This window comes from Seriola lalandi, unplaced genomic scaffold (assembly GCF_002814215.2).
Source record: "Seriola lalandi dorsalis isolate HSWRI2012SDOR001 ecotype SW California unplaced genomic scaffold, Sedor1 jcf7180002054314, whole genome shotgun sequence".
In the NCBI taxonomy this organism is placed as follows: Eukaryota; Metazoa; Chordata; class Actinopteri; order Carangiformes; family Carangidae; genus Seriola; species Seriola lalandi.
Window position 1 is genome coordinate 928,458 of NW_019524867.1, and position 18,953 is coordinate 947,410.

General features: G+C 42.5%; 1 protein-coding gene across 1 annotated transcript; it reads right to left on the bottom strand.

Annotated features, from left to right (window-relative positions):
• Positions 1-193: 193 nt before the first annotated feature.
• On the bottom strand, positions 194-18,912 carry eea1 (early endosome antigen 1). Its single transcript, XM_023406701.2, has 29 exons — positions 18,770-18,912; positions 15,885-15,962; positions 15,643-15,755; positions 15,464-15,518; positions 15,288-15,353; positions 15,125-15,155; positions 14,938-15,042; positions 14,594-14,715; positions 13,775-13,930; positions 12,782-12,898; positions 11,025-11,363; positions 10,358-10,507; positions 9,916-10,035; positions 9,381-9,584; positions 8,962-9,162; positions 8,691-8,804; positions 8,362-8,517; positions 8,059-8,198; positions 7,591-7,921; positions 7,334-7,435; positions 7,049-7,243; positions 6,695-6,877; positions 6,312-6,497; positions 6,093-6,224; positions 5,462-5,647; positions 5,108-5,346; positions 3,522-3,642; positions 3,271-3,369; positions 194-3,177 (listed from the first exon to the last, which is right to left on the bottom strand). Exons 1-29 carry the CDS (start codon positions 18,791-18,793, stop codon positions 3,055-3,057), a joined length of 4,188 nt encoding a protein of 1,395 aa, XP_023262469.1. The 5' UTR covers positions 18,794-18,912; the 3' UTR covers positions 194-3,054.
• Between the last annotated feature and the right edge of the window lie 41 nt (positions 18,913-18,953).

Consider the following 18,953-nt stretch of genomic DNA (forward strand, 5'->3'; position numbering starts at 1 on the left):
CCTGCTGTGATCATGTGATATGAGTGAGATGTGATTGTTTTCTACTTTAAACCTCAAATTTAAGGCCTTTTTTTTACTCCAAAGAGATAAAGCTAATTTATGGATTTATTTTAAAATACATTACAAATTTCTTAAACTGACAAACTTTAAATGGCTGTGAGAGCAATGTCGACAAAAACCTCACGCACAAAAATAGAAACATACTGTAGATTTTATTTAGGTTTGTCATGAAGATGAATTAGAAAATCAATGGGTGCATGTGAACATAAATTACATTATTTCTCTTCCCTTCAGGTGAACTGAAGTCACCCCGACTGGTAATACACAGTGCACGTCACTGCTGACAGTGAGCAGTGACGCACAAAGATGTTGGCCTAAGGCACACCTTCACGACCACCAGATATGATGACTCTAAAACATGGAGAAAACGTGTGAGCCACAGGCCAGTTAAGTCATCATGCATGATAACTGAGCAACACGAAGCAAGCCACGATTCAGTGTGTATAGATCTGTGGTGCCATTTTGTAAAAATGAGTAAGACACTGATGAATCCACACACAGTTTCACTGTTGTCATGTTTCTACATCCACAAGTGTTATATATTTCCTTTTTCTCTTTCATTACAAACATTTACAAAGATAATTATGACAGACTTCGTATTAATGAGCAGTTAAGTACATCGGGGATAGAAATGCTGAAGCCTGTATAAAGTTGGTGGTCCTATGTTTGTGGCTGGGTTCTCATACAGAAGAGCCCAGAATACAATAAGGTGCAAATCATCTCTCTGGGTTTCAGTGACTGTACAACTTGATAGATCAATCACAAATTCTTGATCAAATGCAGGCAATGATACAACATTTGTGAAGTCTAAGGTTTAGAAATAGTGCTTTTCCTGTGCCAATCTGAGGTAGACATAACAAAACCAATGCAACACAAAAAGAGACAGGTGTTTTTGAGAGTTTGCAACTGAGATGGACATTCTTTTGGAATAGGAATACAAGCATAAAGAACTAATTTGGTAAGCCTCTGTCTGAAACATGCTGCTTGTTGCAAAACGCCAGAACAGCCTGAATCCTCGCCTGGCTTACAGTGTTATCACCTGCTCCAGTCTGTAGACAATTGCACAAAAAGATCTTACCAATATCTGTCAACAATTATAAATTAAAACAAAGCAGGAATTAACTTTTACAGTGTTCTCAGCTGCAGGCGGGCTGGACAGTAAACGCTGCACCTGAAAGCAGCACCAACGTCCCCGGACAACGCGAGGTTCTGAGCGGCCGACATTCGCAGCAGGTAAGCACAGCAGGCCTAGACACTAAAACACACACACTCTGTTACAGCAACATCACACACAGCCCCAGTTATTGCTTCAAAGCAGAGCATGCGCACACACACACACGCTCACACACACACGTGCTCACACACGCTCTCACACACACACTCACACACACACACACACACACACACACACACACACACACACACGCTCACACACACACACAGCTTGAGCAGTAGTCAGTTGCTGTGGATGAGACAAGCAGCAGGAAAAAACATTTAAAAAATAAACATGCAGGCACCTTCGATGACTGCATCACCAGTCTGCAGAAAGCACCACTTTTTTTTTTTTAGAAATTAACACACAAAGAGAAATGTGGCACAGCAAAAACTGAGTGTACATTAAAAAAAACCACCTGTCAGATCGTCCCACGTGCCACTTTGCACCGCTGTGTTCAAGATAAAAATGTCAGACCCTGTGATTTAAAACTCAGAGACGCTTAGAAAAAAATACTGAAATACGAAAACAAACTCAGGGCTTTCATCCGGCCTGTATTCCTGCTGCAGACATTCTTTGGTCATGAAATAGGCTGAACACGTTAATTTCGACAAATTCACAAACACGCTGCCACACAAAGGAAACATGCAGTAACTTATTTAACCTCAAGTTACGTGCAGAAAAACGCTGGTGCATAAACTGACTGATGAAATGTTTTCTTTAAGGAAACAACAATATTCCTACTGTTGTTTCAGTTGTAGATTCATAAATCGAAAAAAAAAAAATTGCTCCATGAAAAATCTCAAGCTGTAATTATTTCCCTTTTACTGTTATAATATACAACACAATGTTAGCGAAAAGGACCTGGTGCTCTTTAGCTATGTGAATTCACACAACATAATGCATAAATATGAAACCCTGTCCATAAACATCAAATTAAAGCAGCTGAACTAACAGGTTTTGGTAGCCTTGTTTTGGAGGAAATTAAGTGTTGACGGTTGAAAAACTACTTCAGAAACACCTTTCTGTTCAAAAGTAAAAATCTGCATTACACACATTAAATACAGTCTCTCAGTGAAATTGAAAAGTTTTACAAAAATATTTTTGTACTTATTGAAGTTAAACTTTCTTGCTATAAAAATGAGAATTTCATTTATCTTAACTTTTTCTGTTTTCAGTTATTGATCAAATTGATGTATATATTGAGTTATACACAGAAAATATGTTACATTGGGCATTTACAGATATTGGTTTTGGACAAAATAGTTACCTGCATTTACCTTTGTAGGGCAGCAGTGATTTTCAACAGAACTATTACAATATTTACTTCCCCATTCGCTCCTGCAGTGTCAGACCGACCTTATACCTCCTGACAACAGACGTCACAATGCACAAAAGCAGCCACCTTGCAATTGCTAATGATGCCAAACAATGATGGAGATGTGAACAGGAACTTAAAGAGATGGATGGTGTTTAGTTCTCACTGTCTCCGCTCTCTGGCAGTCCACAGGAGTAGCAAAGGCACAGAAACAGATACAGACAATCCCAACCAGTCCCACCCCATCCCGTCACGTGACTCTGGCGTCTCTTCAGTTATTTCCCTCCGCACCAGAGCCACTAGTCACATGCAGGTGGGAGTCTTTGCACAGGGTCTGTCCTTTATAGTGCACATTAAATATGACAAAGACACGCCGCCTTCTGCCCACTGGAGTAGGAAAGGGAGGGAAAGAGCGTGGGGGGGCTGGGTGGTCTTGGGGTTAGGTAAAGGGGTCAGAGGGAGATCAGCCTTGGAGCTCCTCGAAGCACGTCTCGCACACCCGTACTGGCTTTTTAGAAGATGGCGTGAGGGCGTTCCTCGACGAACACTCGGCGCAGAAAATGTTTCCGCAATGTCTGCAGTGGTGCTGGAGGAGAGATAGAGGGCAGACACTCAATAATGACATATTACATCCTGTTGCTTTTAAAACAAAAAAGACTTCAAGAAAACTTCATACTACCTTCCTGACAGTGACAGTGAAGCCTTTCCCACACGCCATGCAGTTCTGCACCTCGTGATCCTCGGCCCACTTCCTGGTCAGACTCTGTGACTGCTTGATCTAAAAGCACCCGAAGAGAACATCTAACTTAATTTGTGCAGTAACACAATGAAGCATTCGGAGACAAACTATTAACAACTGCTGTACATACTGCCCAGACGTATTTGTACCATAGTGCTTAACAACAACACATCTGGTGTTTTGCGACTGACCTGGAGCGACTGGTTCTCTCTGCCCAGCTCCTGCATGGCTGCTGTCGTATCGTCCAGCTTCCTCCTCAGCTCCACCACCTTGGCCTGCAGCTTCTCTATCTCACCCTCACCCTTCACACACCTGGAACACAACCGCAGAGCAATGATGATTTGTGTGGGCTCATCTTAATTAGTGGCCCAGGAGAATTTCCTACCACCATTACTTTGGTTTGCTGCGGAATAGGTCTGTTAATTAATACTTTCAAGAGCACAGTTCTTTGGGGAATGATAATGATGATGATGATGATGATGATGATGATGATGATGTCCTCTGGGTAATTTCTATTTACCAAAGCTCTGTGCTACCAAGGCACTCTGTTGTTAAGGTGTTTTTGCCTCATTTCAATTCAATTTTGTCTAATCACATTACACCCATTCACTTAAGCATGAAGCACATCACTTAAAACAAATGAATATTCAGTGAATGAAAGTGAATGCATGTTTTCATAGGTAACTTTTTTTTCTATTAAAAGTTAAGATAAGAGGAGCAAAGACCAAAACTAAACACACCGGTACTGTAAGGAGTTACACACCACTGTAGTTACTGCACATGAACAGGGTGGACTTTCACAGTATGCACACAAACAACAGGCTTCATTCAATGCAGCCTTCTTCTAATTAGTTTTTCCCTGTGAATTTCATCTGTGGGCAATCTAACACTCAGCTAACTACAGCCTTGTGTAATGCAGTAGCGCAGTCAATGCAGATTAAAAAAAAAAGTAATTCCCTATATCTGGAGGATCATAGCAGGATTTAGTTACAGCAAATACAAAAGGGACATATTTAGACGTGAACCTGCTGACTCATATTCAGTTTTCATTTTGCGTGTGTGTGTGTGTGTGTGTGTGTGTCTGGTACATTCAACAGCCTTGATATGTCTAATATATGATGAATTTCATGTTTAATTATCATTTCTTATGTACATGGAAATGAAGTTCTTTAAAAATTAAGATTGTAAATGAGTGAATTAAAAATTGTCTGAAAGATGTGGGCAAAACTTCCAGTTCAACAGCTCATGGTGATAATGTTATAATGTAGTCTTGTAATAGAGGGGGTTTTTTATCAATGTGTTAACCGGAATTAATTTGACAGAGCCTTATTGTTTTTTTTTTTTTTCCTTCTTGGAACTGAGGGCGGGTAATTGTTTTAGAGGAATGTGTTAGATTCACTGGAAAACCTCACCCTTCACAAAGCTCAACATAACATCTTCGTCGACTGTGGCGGCATACACTGGATGTGGATCATTTCAGTAATGTGACTGTGACCCAGTGGAAGCACATGTGCAGCAGAAATCTGACAATGGAAAACTTTGCCGACTTATCTTTTGAATTAACCTTTAAAGGAGCTGACTCAAGTCACAAACTCAGACAGCTGGAATTAAAGCGCTCCCTTTTTAACAGCTGCTTCCTACTTACCATACACTTCAGTGAGCTTTTAGGCCACTCGAGCACATTCAAAAACCTCATTAGGCTTATTGTATATTTTAAAGACAAAGAGTCATTATCTGCAAGGTGACATGTTAGTCGAATGAAAAAATATCAACGCACCTTTCCAAAAGAGCCCGTCTCTCGTCCTGGTTATTCTGCACGGTGGCCTCCAGCACGGCGATCTCTCCTCTCAGCTCATCTGTCTGCTTCTCCAGTTCACCAACTCTCCGCTGGCTGCCCTGCCACTCTCTCTTCAGTGTGGCTACATTTTCATTCAGAGCCGTCACCTGCACGCCCAGCTTAGCTTCTGCCTCCTCTCTGAGCTTCACCTGCTCCTCTCTGGCTCGCTTCTCTGCCGCCTTTAGAAGGATACATTGATCATATCACAAAAGAAAAAAAAAAAAAAAAGAATCGTGAGGGGAGTGAATGACATCTCGTCTGCTCATTTTAACTAAACTTGGTGAGTGAGCCTACCAGCTGATCCTTGGCATCCTTGGTCTGGCCGAGGAGCTGTTCCTCTCTCTGGCTCCTGCTGTCCCTGGTGGCCTGGTGCTCTTTCTGCTCTTTGTCTAGGTCACCCTGCGCCGCCTCCACCTGACCCTGTAACTCCAGTTTCTGCTGGATCAACAGCTGTTTGGCCTCCTGCAACTCACCCAGCTCCTGAAAAGCAACAGAAAAAGTTAGTGCTTGGTTTGGTACTCTTAGTAAGGAAGCAGTATTTCTCATATGAAAATGACATTGCAGATTTCAAACAGCTCGAGCAGGTTTGAGCTTTGGAAGTTATTGCTCTGACAATAGCTTCAGATCAATTTTAAGACAACTTTGAAGAAATGAAAAATCCAGGCTTATGTCAAATTTCCAACTCAAGCATGCCCAGTTATACCTTTGAAGAATGTGGCCCTGATGACCTGCAGTCACCCTGAGTTAAGCTGTTTATGTAAGACACAAGCATGGGAAGCAGGCCATGTCAGTGTGAGACAGAAAATGGTGGTCATTGTCTACATTAGCCCAGTCTTTAACAGTAGCACTATTAAAGATTTCTGTTTGGATTTAGGTTTTCTCAGTTTCTTCTTCCTCAAATGAGAAAAAAAAAGAAGACACTGACCTTCTCACTCTTCTCTGTTAGTGCTTTTAACTCGGAAGTTAATTTGCTGTTATTCCTTTCCAGGACAGTCTTGGCTTTGTTCAGCTCCTCCACTTTGCTCTTCTCCTTCTCCAGCTCTTCCTTCACTTGATTCTGGGTGAGCAGGTACAATTTATTCAGAATATATTAACTTAATCAGATTAAGTTGAGTGTGTATGTGTGTTAATCCGTTTGTCTGACCTCTTGCTTCTGCAGCTCCTTCAGTGTTTGTTCCTGCTGGTGGTGCTTCTGGTTCTGTTTGGCTAGCTCCTGCTCCAATGAGCCGCGGCTCGTCTTCAGTTCCTGGATCTGAGCCTCTAAACCAGTCTGATGGGTTCGGTTAGCAGCCAGCTCCTCCTGGGCTAAGCTCAGCTTCTCCTCTGATGCCTACAGTCAGAGGAAGGTTAGAAGTCACTTACTTAGGGTTGGTGAGGAGAGAAATCATTAAAACCAGAAATGACCTTGTGAGAGCTGCTCAGAAGAATTAGTTCAAATAGATGTCTGTGAATTCAACATTTAACATCCTCATCAAATCAAGTCATTACCCGTCTCTAGCTCCTCCAACCCTTCGTGCATTAACGTACCTTGAGGTCTTGACGCACTGCAGAAACCTCAGACTCTTTGCCGTAGAAGTCAGACTGAAGCTTAGTGAGACTTTCCTGACTTTGCTCCAAGGCCTTCTGCAGCTCTGCTGTCCGGCTCTTTTCAGTGGCCAGCTCCTGGCCGAGCCCTGACACCTGATCCTTCAGCTTACTCTCCTCCTCTGCCTGGAGATACGAGTCAAATACACACATTTCTAAACATATACACATATAATCATTACACAACTTCTTTCACAACAAACCTGTGAAAAATAGTTAATATCAGTCCTTTAAAAAGAAGCAGCTATGTGGTCAGGTATGTCAACAGTTGTCCACAGGATAGAAAAGGCTTCTTACCTTCTTGACACTGACTTCCTGTAACTCTGTCACTTGACCCTTCAGTTTCTTGATCTCCCCTTCAAAGGACCCCTGGGTTGTGTTCAATTGTGCCCGCACTTTCTCCAACTCATTCTCCTTTACCTTCAGTGCCTCCTGAGCCTTGGAGTGCTGCTGCTCTAATGAGGTCAGCTGCCCTTTCAACTTTTTCTCTGCCTAATAATTTATAGACACAGAATAGTGCTTAAGCTGTTAGGTTCAAAACAATAATGCTTGATCTTCCATTTTTTTTCCCCAGACGTTTACCTCTCTCATCTGCTCCAGCTGCTCTTTAGATTCTTTCGCTGCCTTGGTGATGGTCTCATTATTCTTCAGAAGCTCCTGTCGCGACTTCTCATTGGACTTTTCCTGAGGATTGAGACGGATTAATGTTGTGAATGTCCTGATGTTGTAAATAGGTGTCTTTGTGCTATTCCTTGTTGCGAGTTGAAAAATGGAACAGTAATATTGAATTTGCCTGAGCTTTGTTTGGTTTGTCGCTGTCTGCAGATTAATGAGCCTACCTTCTCCTCCATGGCTGACTTGTGGCTCTTCCTCTCTGCGTCCAATTGACTCTGATTCTCTTTCAGTGCCTTCGTAGCATTTCCTAGGCTCTCCTGAGTAGAAACAAGCTCCTTCCTCTGAGCCTCTTTCTCCTGTTGGGCTTTCTTCAGGTCTGCTGCCAGACTCTGAGCTTTCCTGTCCAGCTCTGCATGCTGAGTCTTTCCCTCCTGGGTCACCTTGTCCAGGTTCACCTTTAGAGCAGCTTTATCCTGCTCGCAGCGCTCCAGCTGCTGCTGGGTGTCACTCAAAGCAGCTGCCTTTTTCTTTAACTCCTCTTGTAGTGTTGAAGCCCTTAACAGTGAAACAACATGTATGATGCATTTGGAGTAATTTATTAAAATACTGTCAAATAAACAAAAAAATCACTTCAATGTATGAATTACATACAGAATTTATCAAAACCAGTGCACTAGAACACATTGTCTCACCCTGTTTTCTCTGTGTCCAGCGAGTGCTGCAGCTCCTTAGCTTTCCGCTTAACCTCTGACCCTTCCTTCTGCAGCTTCTGTACTTCCTGCTGCGCCTGATCTCGTGTGGCCTGCAGCTCCACAACCTGTGACTCCAATTTCTGTCAATTTAACACACCAGATTCAGTTTCAGGCATTAGAAACAAGAAGAACTAACAAACCTAAAGACCTACAAGATGATCACACAGTGTACATAGGGTTGTGCAGCCATCGTGCTCTTGGGAGTCCCATATCAGTCACTCACTATAAAGACTCAACACAAACCTTATTGAGCCCCTCCAGCTGCTCTACACGCTGCTCTGAGGCCAGTAGTTTGTCTTTGCATTCCTTCAGACCGGTTTCCAGCTGCGTGCACTGCTCCTGTCTCTCTTTGAGCCTTTGGGCCTTCTCCTCCATCTTCTTCTGAACTTTATTCAGCTCCTACGCAAGGCGGCAAGAGAGGGTGCAGGATAAAAGTGATATATAAGTGAGGAGAGAAAGGGAGAACACAGCACAGAGAAGTTAAGGAGTGAGTTAAGAGAAGGAATGAAAGAAATATGGTATATCACACAGGACACTAAAGTGCTCATTAGTTGCACATAGAGGAGGCTCACCTGCTGCTTGTCCTGCAGTGCATGCTGAGCAGTCTCCAGGTTGTTCTCCAGGTTGGCTTTCTGTGCAGCTTTGGCTGCCTCTGCAGAGAGCAGCATCTCTGTCTTTGCCTTTAGCTGCAGGAAAACAGTCCAACAAAAACTGTTACTCTCACCATCAAAAAAAATTAACCAGCTCTTCTAATCAGTCTTTTAAACATTATCAATGGCGCCACTATATACATTTATACATTTTTAACATGTATTACACAAACATGCTCATTTAGAGGCTTACCTGAGAGTCCAGCTGAGATACTTTCTCCTTGCTGTCTGTGAGCTGGGCAGTGAGCTCAGTGACTGAGGTCTCTAGGGTGTGGGCTCGGTCTTGAGCCGAACGCAAGAGAGTTTTCTGCTCCTGGACCTGCTCATGTAGGTTATCCTGGGCTTGCTTGTTGCTCTCTGATTGGTTCTTCAGCTTGTCAGTTAACTGTGTCACCTTTAAGATCCACATATACAAAAAAAAGGTTTAAGGCTCAAAAATGAGCAATTATACCTTGTGAGTACTGAGGTAGACAAGTGGTCTTCCTAATTCATGTCAGTTAACTAGCTGTGACAGTACATTTTCAGTTGTGTTGGGGGTTGGCATGCGTCTTTTGTCATGCCACTTTTACACCACAGAGAAGTGACTGCATGTGTGTCTGTGATTTCATCCACCTGTTCTTGTAGTGCGTGGTTTTTCTCTTTTAGCTGGTTAAGAACCGCCGTCTCTCCCTCCCCAGCCTGGATCTTGGCACATAAGTCCTCTCTCTCGGCTTCCAGCTGACTCACAATGTCTTTACTCTTCTGCAGCAGAGCCTCCAGATTCTGGATCTTCTGGTCCTTATCCCCAATCTGACGCAACACCTGCTCCAGGTCATTCTACAGAATGAAGATAAGCCAACGCAGGCGAGAGGTTACAGCAGATTTTTTGGCTGTCTTTCCGTCAGTTTTATTCATTTATTTCTTGTCTGGGTTTTATGTTGTGTTTGAGGTGTACTGTAAACACGGGCATACTGCACCAGCTTCTTTCCTCTAAAGCTTTGACACGCAGAAGAAGGAGCTAAATAACTTTCTACAAGGCTTTGTTACACATTATTCCAGGTAAAAACTGATTTTAAAACTCGTTGTGCAGGATAGCTGCTCTTGGCTTCATGCTCACCACTAACATTATCACTGCCTCAGATGTGAGGGTTTTTCTTGTGAACAGTACCTGTGCCTCGCGGAGTTTGCCGTTGGTGTTTTGCTGCAGCGCCTGCAGCTCCTGGTGCTGCTGCTTGGCTTTCTCCAACTGGTGCTGCAGGTCTGTGTTCTTACTGGCCCCCTCCTTCAACTGAAAATGAAAACCACAATTGTTTTTTTGAACCACTAAGGCATTGTTGATTTCAGAATCATTTTGTGAACCTTACCACTTCTTTATTATCACACTACAGTTTTACAAATCTCATCTGCACAGATCATTGATTCCCCTTTAGTTTCTCAATTTTAGCCAAAAACTGTAAATGAACCTAAACTACATTGTGCATTATAATACAAGTATCTTACAGTGTACATTATATCCTATCTGGCACACCTGAACATCAGATGTTCAGACTGTTCCATTGAATTAATTCACTTTCCCTGCAGCGATCATTAAAGTTTCATCTGATGCATACCTGCTCTTCTGCACGGGAGAGTTTGAGCTGCAGGTCGGCTGCTTGCTGCTCACGGTCTTTCAGTTTCTCCCCAGACAGTTGCCTCTGTTCTTTCAGACGACCTTGCACCTCGCCCAGCTGCCTCTCTGCCTCCAGCAGTTTGGCGTGCAGCTAGGAAGGCCACAGAGAGAGAGGTGACGATTAAGATGGAGAGCAGACGATTACAAATGGTAAGAAATACAGTAGAGACTTCAATGAAGATGGTGGATGTCTGAAATACTCACATTTATTAACATTATTGTATGACACCTGTTCATCAGTTATTAGTGATTTCTTTCTTTGTTATTTTGAATGTTTTTTCTGCTTCATCCTAAAATTATTTTATGAAAAACCGGGTTTGCACGAGCCTCTGCCTTTGTGTTCTATGAACATATTTTTTTCATGCGAGAAAAACTACTAGGCTTTGAAATATACTGAGCAGAGTTAGGACTGTGGTTTTTGGCTTGTTGCTTTACAGAGATGTAAATGGCGCTTTTGGATGTGCAGATTCTGTTTGACTGTTTTGGCAACGTACTGTAAATTCTGTTGAACTGAGTAAAGCATCTTCAACTGAAACGTTTAGGCAACCATCAAAATCCTTTATGAATCATTTGATGTTGTACTGGTCTCCTTTGACGGTCACACTCACCTGACTGATCTCTGTCTGCTGCTGAGCACCTTGGCTCTCTTTTTCTTCCCTTTGCTGTTCCAGCTGTTTCCTCTCAACCTTCAGCTCTGCATGCTTCACCTCCAGCTCGCCAATCTCACTCTTCAGCTTTGCCACCTCTTCAGTCCTCTCTCCGAGCTCCGTGTGGGTCTTCTGCAGGGAGGCCTCAGCCCCTGTGGCCCGAGCCTGGAGCTCTTGGACCTCCAGCTCTTTCTCCTTCAAGCTGTCTTGGACTCCCTTCTTTGCAGCTTTCTCAAGTCCCAGACTCTCCTCCAGTTCCTGATATTCCTTCTCCTTACGTGCCAGCTTTTCAGACAGGCTCTGTGAGGATAGGAAATGACAAAACAACATGGGTCAGATGAACACTAGTTGTCCAGAGGTGTGGGAGTTATTGAAGTGAAAGATGCCCTGAATAGTAATGAAAGCCATGAAACTAATAACAAAAAGAAAACAATAAAGTGAAATTAAATACATTTTTCTCTACACAATTTTAAAAGAATTGTTTTCCAATGTTTCAAGAGGGAGAAGGGTCTCGTGAAAAAGGATAAAGATCGACAGCATTTGAAAAGTTCATCAAGAATTATGAGTCATTAAATAAGCCGTCTTTTTCTAAATTAAAGTTAGCGTGATAGAAGCTGCAACAAAGCACGAACACCCGCACACCCTGTGATATAAGCTATGGAAAAGAACAGTCGCCTGTTGAGAGTCAAGAGTAAAGTGAAGTATGGCATTTCTAGGGGAAGGTTTACAACAGAGGACTTGGAATACAGTGGCATGTGTACAGCACTTGCCCTGTCGTGAGCACTGGCAGTAAACTTGGCAACAAGGTGATAAAGAAAAATATGTTGTTAATAGTGGGGCGTGCTGCTAACTAGGGACTGTGACAGGGCACCTGGACTTCATAGACGTCCAATAAACCTCTGCAGGCCACCACAGCAGCTGGCCAACATTTACAACCCGCTCTAGAGACTTTGATTTTCCCCTCCTCTTTTGTTCATCCCTCTCCTAGCCTCGTTGTCGTCCTTCTCGTGTCATTGTCACAGCCCCTCGCTGCTGCCCTTTAATCCTGGAGTTACAGACCATTTGTTGTTCACCTGTCTGTTCTTAGTCCTGATCCTCTGTGTCCCACTGTATGTTCCATCACTTTTGTCTGTATTTGCATGAGATAAGTATCTGTATCAGGTCTCAGGGTATCCTGCTGTGAGGAGAGGCATGGGGTGGGGACATCGCACTGGAGATCCGGTCCTGTAATCCCTCTCTTACCCGGGAACCCACTTTGCTGCAAGGACACTGACGTGCCTGATGTTGGAGGATTTCATCTCTGGCAGGAAGCCTGTGCCTCTGTTCCCCCAGTTCCTGTTGTACCTCTGTTGTTACTTGTATTTGTATTTCACCCTAAGTGACAGGGCTGGCATGACAGACACCCCCCCTGCTGGTTTAATTATAGAGCTGCGTGTGATTTCTATCAACATCTCTGGTGACAGCTGGGCACTGTGATGGTCTGATGTTGAGCAACAGAGGAAAGTTTACAGAAAGTGAGGCAGTGTGCTCTGTTCCTGGGGGGCAGCTGGCAAAGCTTGTTAACATTTCTGAAGTATAAGTAAATCCTACACAATCTTATATTGTGTAACAGATGGCAGACATGTTAGTGCCTGTAGTAATCTCTTGAGAATTATAAAACTGTCATGTGACTATAATAATTGTATCTGTTTGGTTCTGCTGGTGTGTGTGTGTGTTACCTGGCTTTGCTGCTGCAAATTATTCAGATTGCTCTGCAGCTCATGGATCTGTTGGGTGTAGACGGCTGCTTCTTGTGGACCCTTCTCCAGTTCTGCTTTTAGTTGGGATATGGTCAACTGCAATACAACAGACGGGCACATAAGACTCTGTTTGCAGGGAATTTTAATGTTGAGGAATCAAGGAATGGAAGCATCACCGTGAAGGACTGACAGAAGAAAAAAAAAAATCAAATTAAAAAGAAACGGTATGAATTAGTAACAACCAGGCCTGACTCACACAAAAACATAAAGAGTTAACACACTGTTAAAAAAAAAAAAATAAAAAAAATCTCTGAAAAACCTTTCAAACTTAAGTGAAACTCAAAAAGATGAAAGTAAATTTGGGGCCAACTTGAAACGGCGTGTTTTACCTCCAGTTTACGAATCTTGAAGAAAGAGTAAGTGTTGGAGAGGGATACATTATGTGCGAAGCAGAAGGAGAAGAGAGACACGGAAAAAGGTAAGTCACCATATACCAGCAAGAGGCGAGTCTGTAACACAGAGCTGCTGGGCTCTCATTCTGGGATCAAAAATGCAGTAAATCAGGCTGAATTATTCACCACACATTAATTAATAAGAATTAGGCACAGAACCATCTGATATGACATAACTACAGTACCTCCAAACTATTTCATAAGTTGTTGTTTTACAGCTAATTTGAATAAGAATCTTAAGATCAGTTCTTTTCAAAAAAGTGCAGTGGGTTTCCCAAGAAAACAATGGGTGAAAAGGAAGTGGGGTAACATTAGAACTAAACTTAAAATATATTTCACTTCAGCACAATAATATTGTAGATGATTATATCAACAGTGGGAAACAATGTGCATGTTTGTGTGTTTGTCAAACGTTAAATGAGTGGCAGCTTATGTTGCAACACACTGGGACATAATAATAGTTCCGATTCATCAAAATTATATTTGCTCTTCAAGACATGACTTGATTTGCCCTCCTCACCTCTGAGGTAGTGTAATTAGCCTTCAGTTGCTCGTAGTGGTTTTTCAGGCGTTCAGACTCCTCCTCCCTCTCACACGTCATACGGTCCATTAGCGTCTGCACCTGCACCAGTTCCTTCTGCAGGACCTCCACGTCCTCCACTCCTGGTCGCTGCAGCTAGGGGGCAGAACAGAGGCACTGTGTTGAGGACATGGAGACTGGGTGACAAAAAGTTGAGCAAAAGCTGTTATGGTATCAAGATAAATCAAAAGTCAGTGTCCTTAGAAATGGCTGCTCAGGTGTATATAGAAACCTCAATACAGATTTGGGCAATGGCAACAATGTGGTGCTCTACCTCCATCACAATAAATCCAAGCCTGTTTTAACATAGAGTAAAACAGGAGATGTTAACTGGCGGTGCTGTCTCTGTTTAAAGTTTCAGTATGAAGCTTATATTTTGTGTGAAGCCTTTTTAAAATACTCTGAATAGTTAAGAACCTTTCAGACCAGATAACAGGTCAGTGTGCCTAATTACAGTATGTACTTAAATGCAACCCACAAGGCTCTAGTTTTAAGTACGCTTTAGCTTTTTTCATATAAATTCTTTGGGTAAAGTTCTGTTTCTCATTTCTATATCAACGATGAAGGGATCTGTCTGGATAGGAGCTGTATCGACTCTTCAGGCACACAGCTCAGAGTCAAGCTGATTTCATGGTGTCGTTCCAACGTTATTCTCTCCAACTCCAAAGCACAACATTCATGGATCAAACTACAAAGTACGTCTCTCAAGCCTTGTGAGAAGAGAATAAAAACCAATATAAACTTAAGTCTGTGTTGTACCAGCTCAGTTTGGAGTCTCTCATTCTCCTGCTTCTCTTTCTGCAGTTGTTCGGTCACTTTGGCTACCCTCTGGTCAGCAGCCTCCCTCAGGCTCTTCTCCTCATCATAGCGGGACTTTAAGTCTGTCGGATTCAACAATTAAAAAAAATTCCCATTTAATAACATTCTAATCAAAACCACACATATACCTCAATCGTCATCAAATGTATCCAAACTTAATCCTATGCAGGACTGGGTAAAACACAGTCGGCGGATTGAGTTTAAAAGTGGTCTGGCAAAAGAGAACTTCAGTGTTGTTAAATGATGCAGACACAGGCCTTCCAGTGTCACGGCCCAACACTAACCTACTATCTCTGTGGCTAGCTGGGCAGCCTTCTGCTCAAACAGGTCTTTCATCTGCTTGATATTGAACTTTTCTGTCTCTGCTTCATTCAACTTCCTTTCAAGGACTGAGGAAAAAAAGCACCACCTATTAGTGACTGACATTTTTATATCTTTGTCACAGGTATATGTAAATATAATGTAACCAACCTGAATCCTCTGAGCCCATCGGTCCATCGTTCTGTGAAAACCAAGGAAAGAGAGGAGCATAGGGCACAGTAAGAGTAAGCATCGCCATCATGTTTTATTAAGCAGTTCTATATTTAGAGAGCCAACTCTTCTTGAATCGTGTTAAATATCTTGAAGGAATTACTTGCTTCAGTTGTCCTTGGACTTTGTCTAATTCCTTTTTGAGCTCACCAGAGAACCATCTTTCCTCCTAATAGATGAATGAACACACACACACACACACACACACAGTCAAGTCTTTGTGTTAACTGACAATTTACACACATCTGTAACAGCCACAGTTCAGATACTCAACCATACCTTGAGAGAAGCATGCAGGTCCTGAACCTCTTGCCGCAGCATTGTAAGGTCTTCCCTAAAAGGAGGAAAGAGCGCATTAACAAAAACACACAAAGTAAAATTCTGTCGAGAGCACGATGAGGTGAGACTCTGTCATAATTTATGCATTTATGCAATTTATACATTAATATCAGTCTCACCGAGTGGGGGCCACATGAGCAGGGAGGTCTCCGGTATCGTGGAACAGCTCATAGTGCTTGAACAGCTCCTCTGCAGAGTTGTGAGACTTCATGCACTGAGGACAGATGAAGCCCTGAACACAGAAATACACCATCAGAATCAACCAGGTGACAGTAATTTATCAGACAGCTTCAATTCTGCACCTCTTCTTGCAGGTTCAAGTTATCAAAAACAAAAATACAAAATCAGACATCCATGTTACCTCAGATGTCTGATCATGGTTGAGGTCTGTGCTGGGCTGCTCTGACTCTGCATTCTGGGAGCCTCCCTTCCCAGGAGTCTGGAGAATAGAAAATAGATTTGATCAGTCTGAATGTATGTAGATACATGCCATCAGTGCATACACACTGCACACTGTGTGTGTGTGTGTGTTTGTGTGTGTGTGTGTGTGTGTGTGTTAAATGACCTGATTGCTTGCCAATGCCAATTTTTGCTACTGGGTTTATGTTGGATCAAGTGAACAATATGTAATTTTGGAGAAAAGTGGGACTACTCAGAAAAGGTCTCATGAACAACTATGCTGGGTGTGACTTATGAGACCTTTGCTCTAACCTATAACTCTGTTCTATACTCCTTTTGAAAGCATGTTTATTTAAGACAGTTGTATCATAACAACAGTATGTGGGGTTACAAGTTCATTTGGTTGCTGTACACTGTCTATAAAAAAATCATCTTCTACCAAATTGCAATTCAGTTGCAGCTGCTAGGTTGCTCTGTAGTTTACCATGTTTACTTTTCTCTATACCTTCACAACCAATTCAGGACCTCCAGCAAGGAAGCATCCCCACGGAATGATTCAGCCTCGACCATGCTGTATGGTATGGATGGTGTGGGACTGGAGATGTGCAGTGCATGGCTTACACCAAATTCAGCATTTAGTATGATGACCAAAAACTTCAATCTTGATCTCATCAGACCCCACAACCTTGTTTCACTTTGTTTCAGAGCATCCTGCAATGTCTGGCAAACAGCAGCCTAGATGTCATATGTGTCTTTTTTCAGCAGCCAAAAAGCTGCAACTGGTGAAGCACCCAGGCAAAAGTATGCAGTCCGATCGGGCATGGTTTACAGCTGTACCATATCTTTTTCCATTTTATATAACCGACTTTATGACAGGGATATTCACTGCTTTTCAACTTTTATGTGTCCTTGACCTGACTTCTCTCCCATGTTACTTTTAAATAAACTTGTTTCTTATATATTTAAAGAGTTCCTAGAGTTTTAGTAAACAAAATGACTAACAAGCTGTTAGACCAGGTTGGCCAGGTTACATTAAACAACACACCCAGGCATTGCAAGGGAGAAAGAACAAGAAAGAACAACTCTTTATATAGCTAAGAGGAAGGTTGGAATATGGTCACTGGAAAACAGCTCAGTCTGCTGGCCTGAAGCACAAACACATGAGTGGATGTGCCATTGGTGATCCATTCACAAAAAGGGTTTGTTTGGGCTGGTTATCTTCTGCATGAATGAACAAGGTCAAAATATGTGTGTGTCTGTGTGTGTGTGTGTGTGTGTGGTGGGAGGGGGACTGGTAGCACTTTGAACCAGGCACCTCAGAGCCTATTGGAGGGTTAACAAACACCACTTTGAAGACAGGCTGAACTGAACATTTACGTCATGGAACAAACACTGACCTAAATCAAACCTGCTACATACATAAACCAGCACTGACTCTACCAAAATAAGAATATTATTTCTAAAACAAGCCAACACTATAAAACATTTACTTCAACACAGGCCCTATACATAAATGAGAACTTTACTCAATTCAGGGATTTAGTATACTGTTTTGAAATAATCTACCTGCCAATACCATTAAGCCTAAATTGTAGAACACACTGAAATCTCCTTCATCAGTACTGTAAAAACAAGCAAATATTGGTCAAAGGTGAGGAAATGATACCGTATTAAAATGGACTGTCAGCATTATCTTGGCAATGTGGTCTACAGCTTGAGGAGGTTTTGTGCCCATGAATGACTCATCTGTCATACCACATTGTACACCAAGTCAGTGGCTCCCAAGCTGTTTTATACGGCAGATGTGCATTAGAAAATGGAGCCTGTTTAAATCAGGGTGTTTCCTACAAGCCCGTGATAATATCTGTGTTGTTTACTACATGGTGTGAGCAATTAATTTAACAAGCTACTGTACTGGTCGGTATAGCTTTATGTAAATAGGTAACGGATCAAAGCGGCAATTCCACCCACAAGATGTTTTACTTTCGATTTATCTTCCTAAACGTTTGCAATCAAATCCCTTATAGGTAACGGGTCCAAGTCTGTCAATTCCTGACCTAAATGCAAAGTGTTCAGAGATGGATTTTCCTGGTTACCAGGCCGAGACTTCAAAGTGTACACTATGACGCAGCTAGCAACGCACTGTGGGAAATGTAGTCCTGAGTAGAAGCTAACATAGTAGCTAACCACTCTTACTACCACTTGTAACGTTAGTGACAAGCTGATAATTTATCCAAACAACCATGTAGCTATTAATATTAGTACAAGCACACTAAATTAAAACACTTGTTTTTTTACATGTTGCGGTCAGCCAGCTGACACAGGACTTCCCCACACTCTATCTGAGGCTAACGTCAGCGTTAGCATGTGATGACTGGACGATGAATTAACCTACCGCTATAACACAGCTAGCTAACGGAAACCACGAAAATAAAACGATTCAGTGACCAAGGTCTTCAGCTAGCTAACTTATCGTTTACTCGGCTAACCCTGACAATGTGGACACGTTAACTTATGAATTCACCAATGCGTTATATACACAGCTTGCTACATCCCCTGCCAAGGGTAGCATCAATCAAACATACCCAAGTTAGCATTTGGTGGCTAACTGTGTCAACCCCACGTAAGGAGCGCTTGATATGTTCACTACGATCTGACGGGGTAGCGGGACTTAAACTCCCGTTGGTTTTAAACTAAGAACCCCGCCCACCTGCGACACGCTGTGCTTTAAAACGCGCATTCCCACCATGAAAACAGACAAGGATAGGCCCCGTGTCTCCCAAGGAAAAAGACTCGGTTTAACCAAACAAAAGCAATATGGTTGACTTTGTCGCCCCAGAAGCTTACCATTTGAAGTATCCGTCTGAGCATGGCCTCGACTGTGTTTGTCCGAACACAAAATCCAATCAGTTTTCCAAAAGCAAAACCTACGTAGCTGTACAACTAACACCTGACCAAGCTCAGGGAGCAGCGGCGAATGGGCGGGTCATGGAGAGGATGGTTGAGCAGGACAGTCTGGCTATATTCAAGA

Coding starts and splice junctions, on each gene's coding strand:
- eea1 (XM_023406701.2), bottom strand. CDS start 18,793: ATGCTCAGACGGATACTTCAAATG. Junction 12,899..13,774: donor CTAATTACACTACCTCAGAG/GTGAGGAGGGCA, acceptor GTTGTATTGCAG/TTGACCATATCCCAACTAAA. Junction 9,585..9,915: donor GCAAACTCCGCGAGGCACAG/GTACTGTTCACA, acceptor TTCATTCTGTAG/AATGACCTGGAGCAGGTGTT.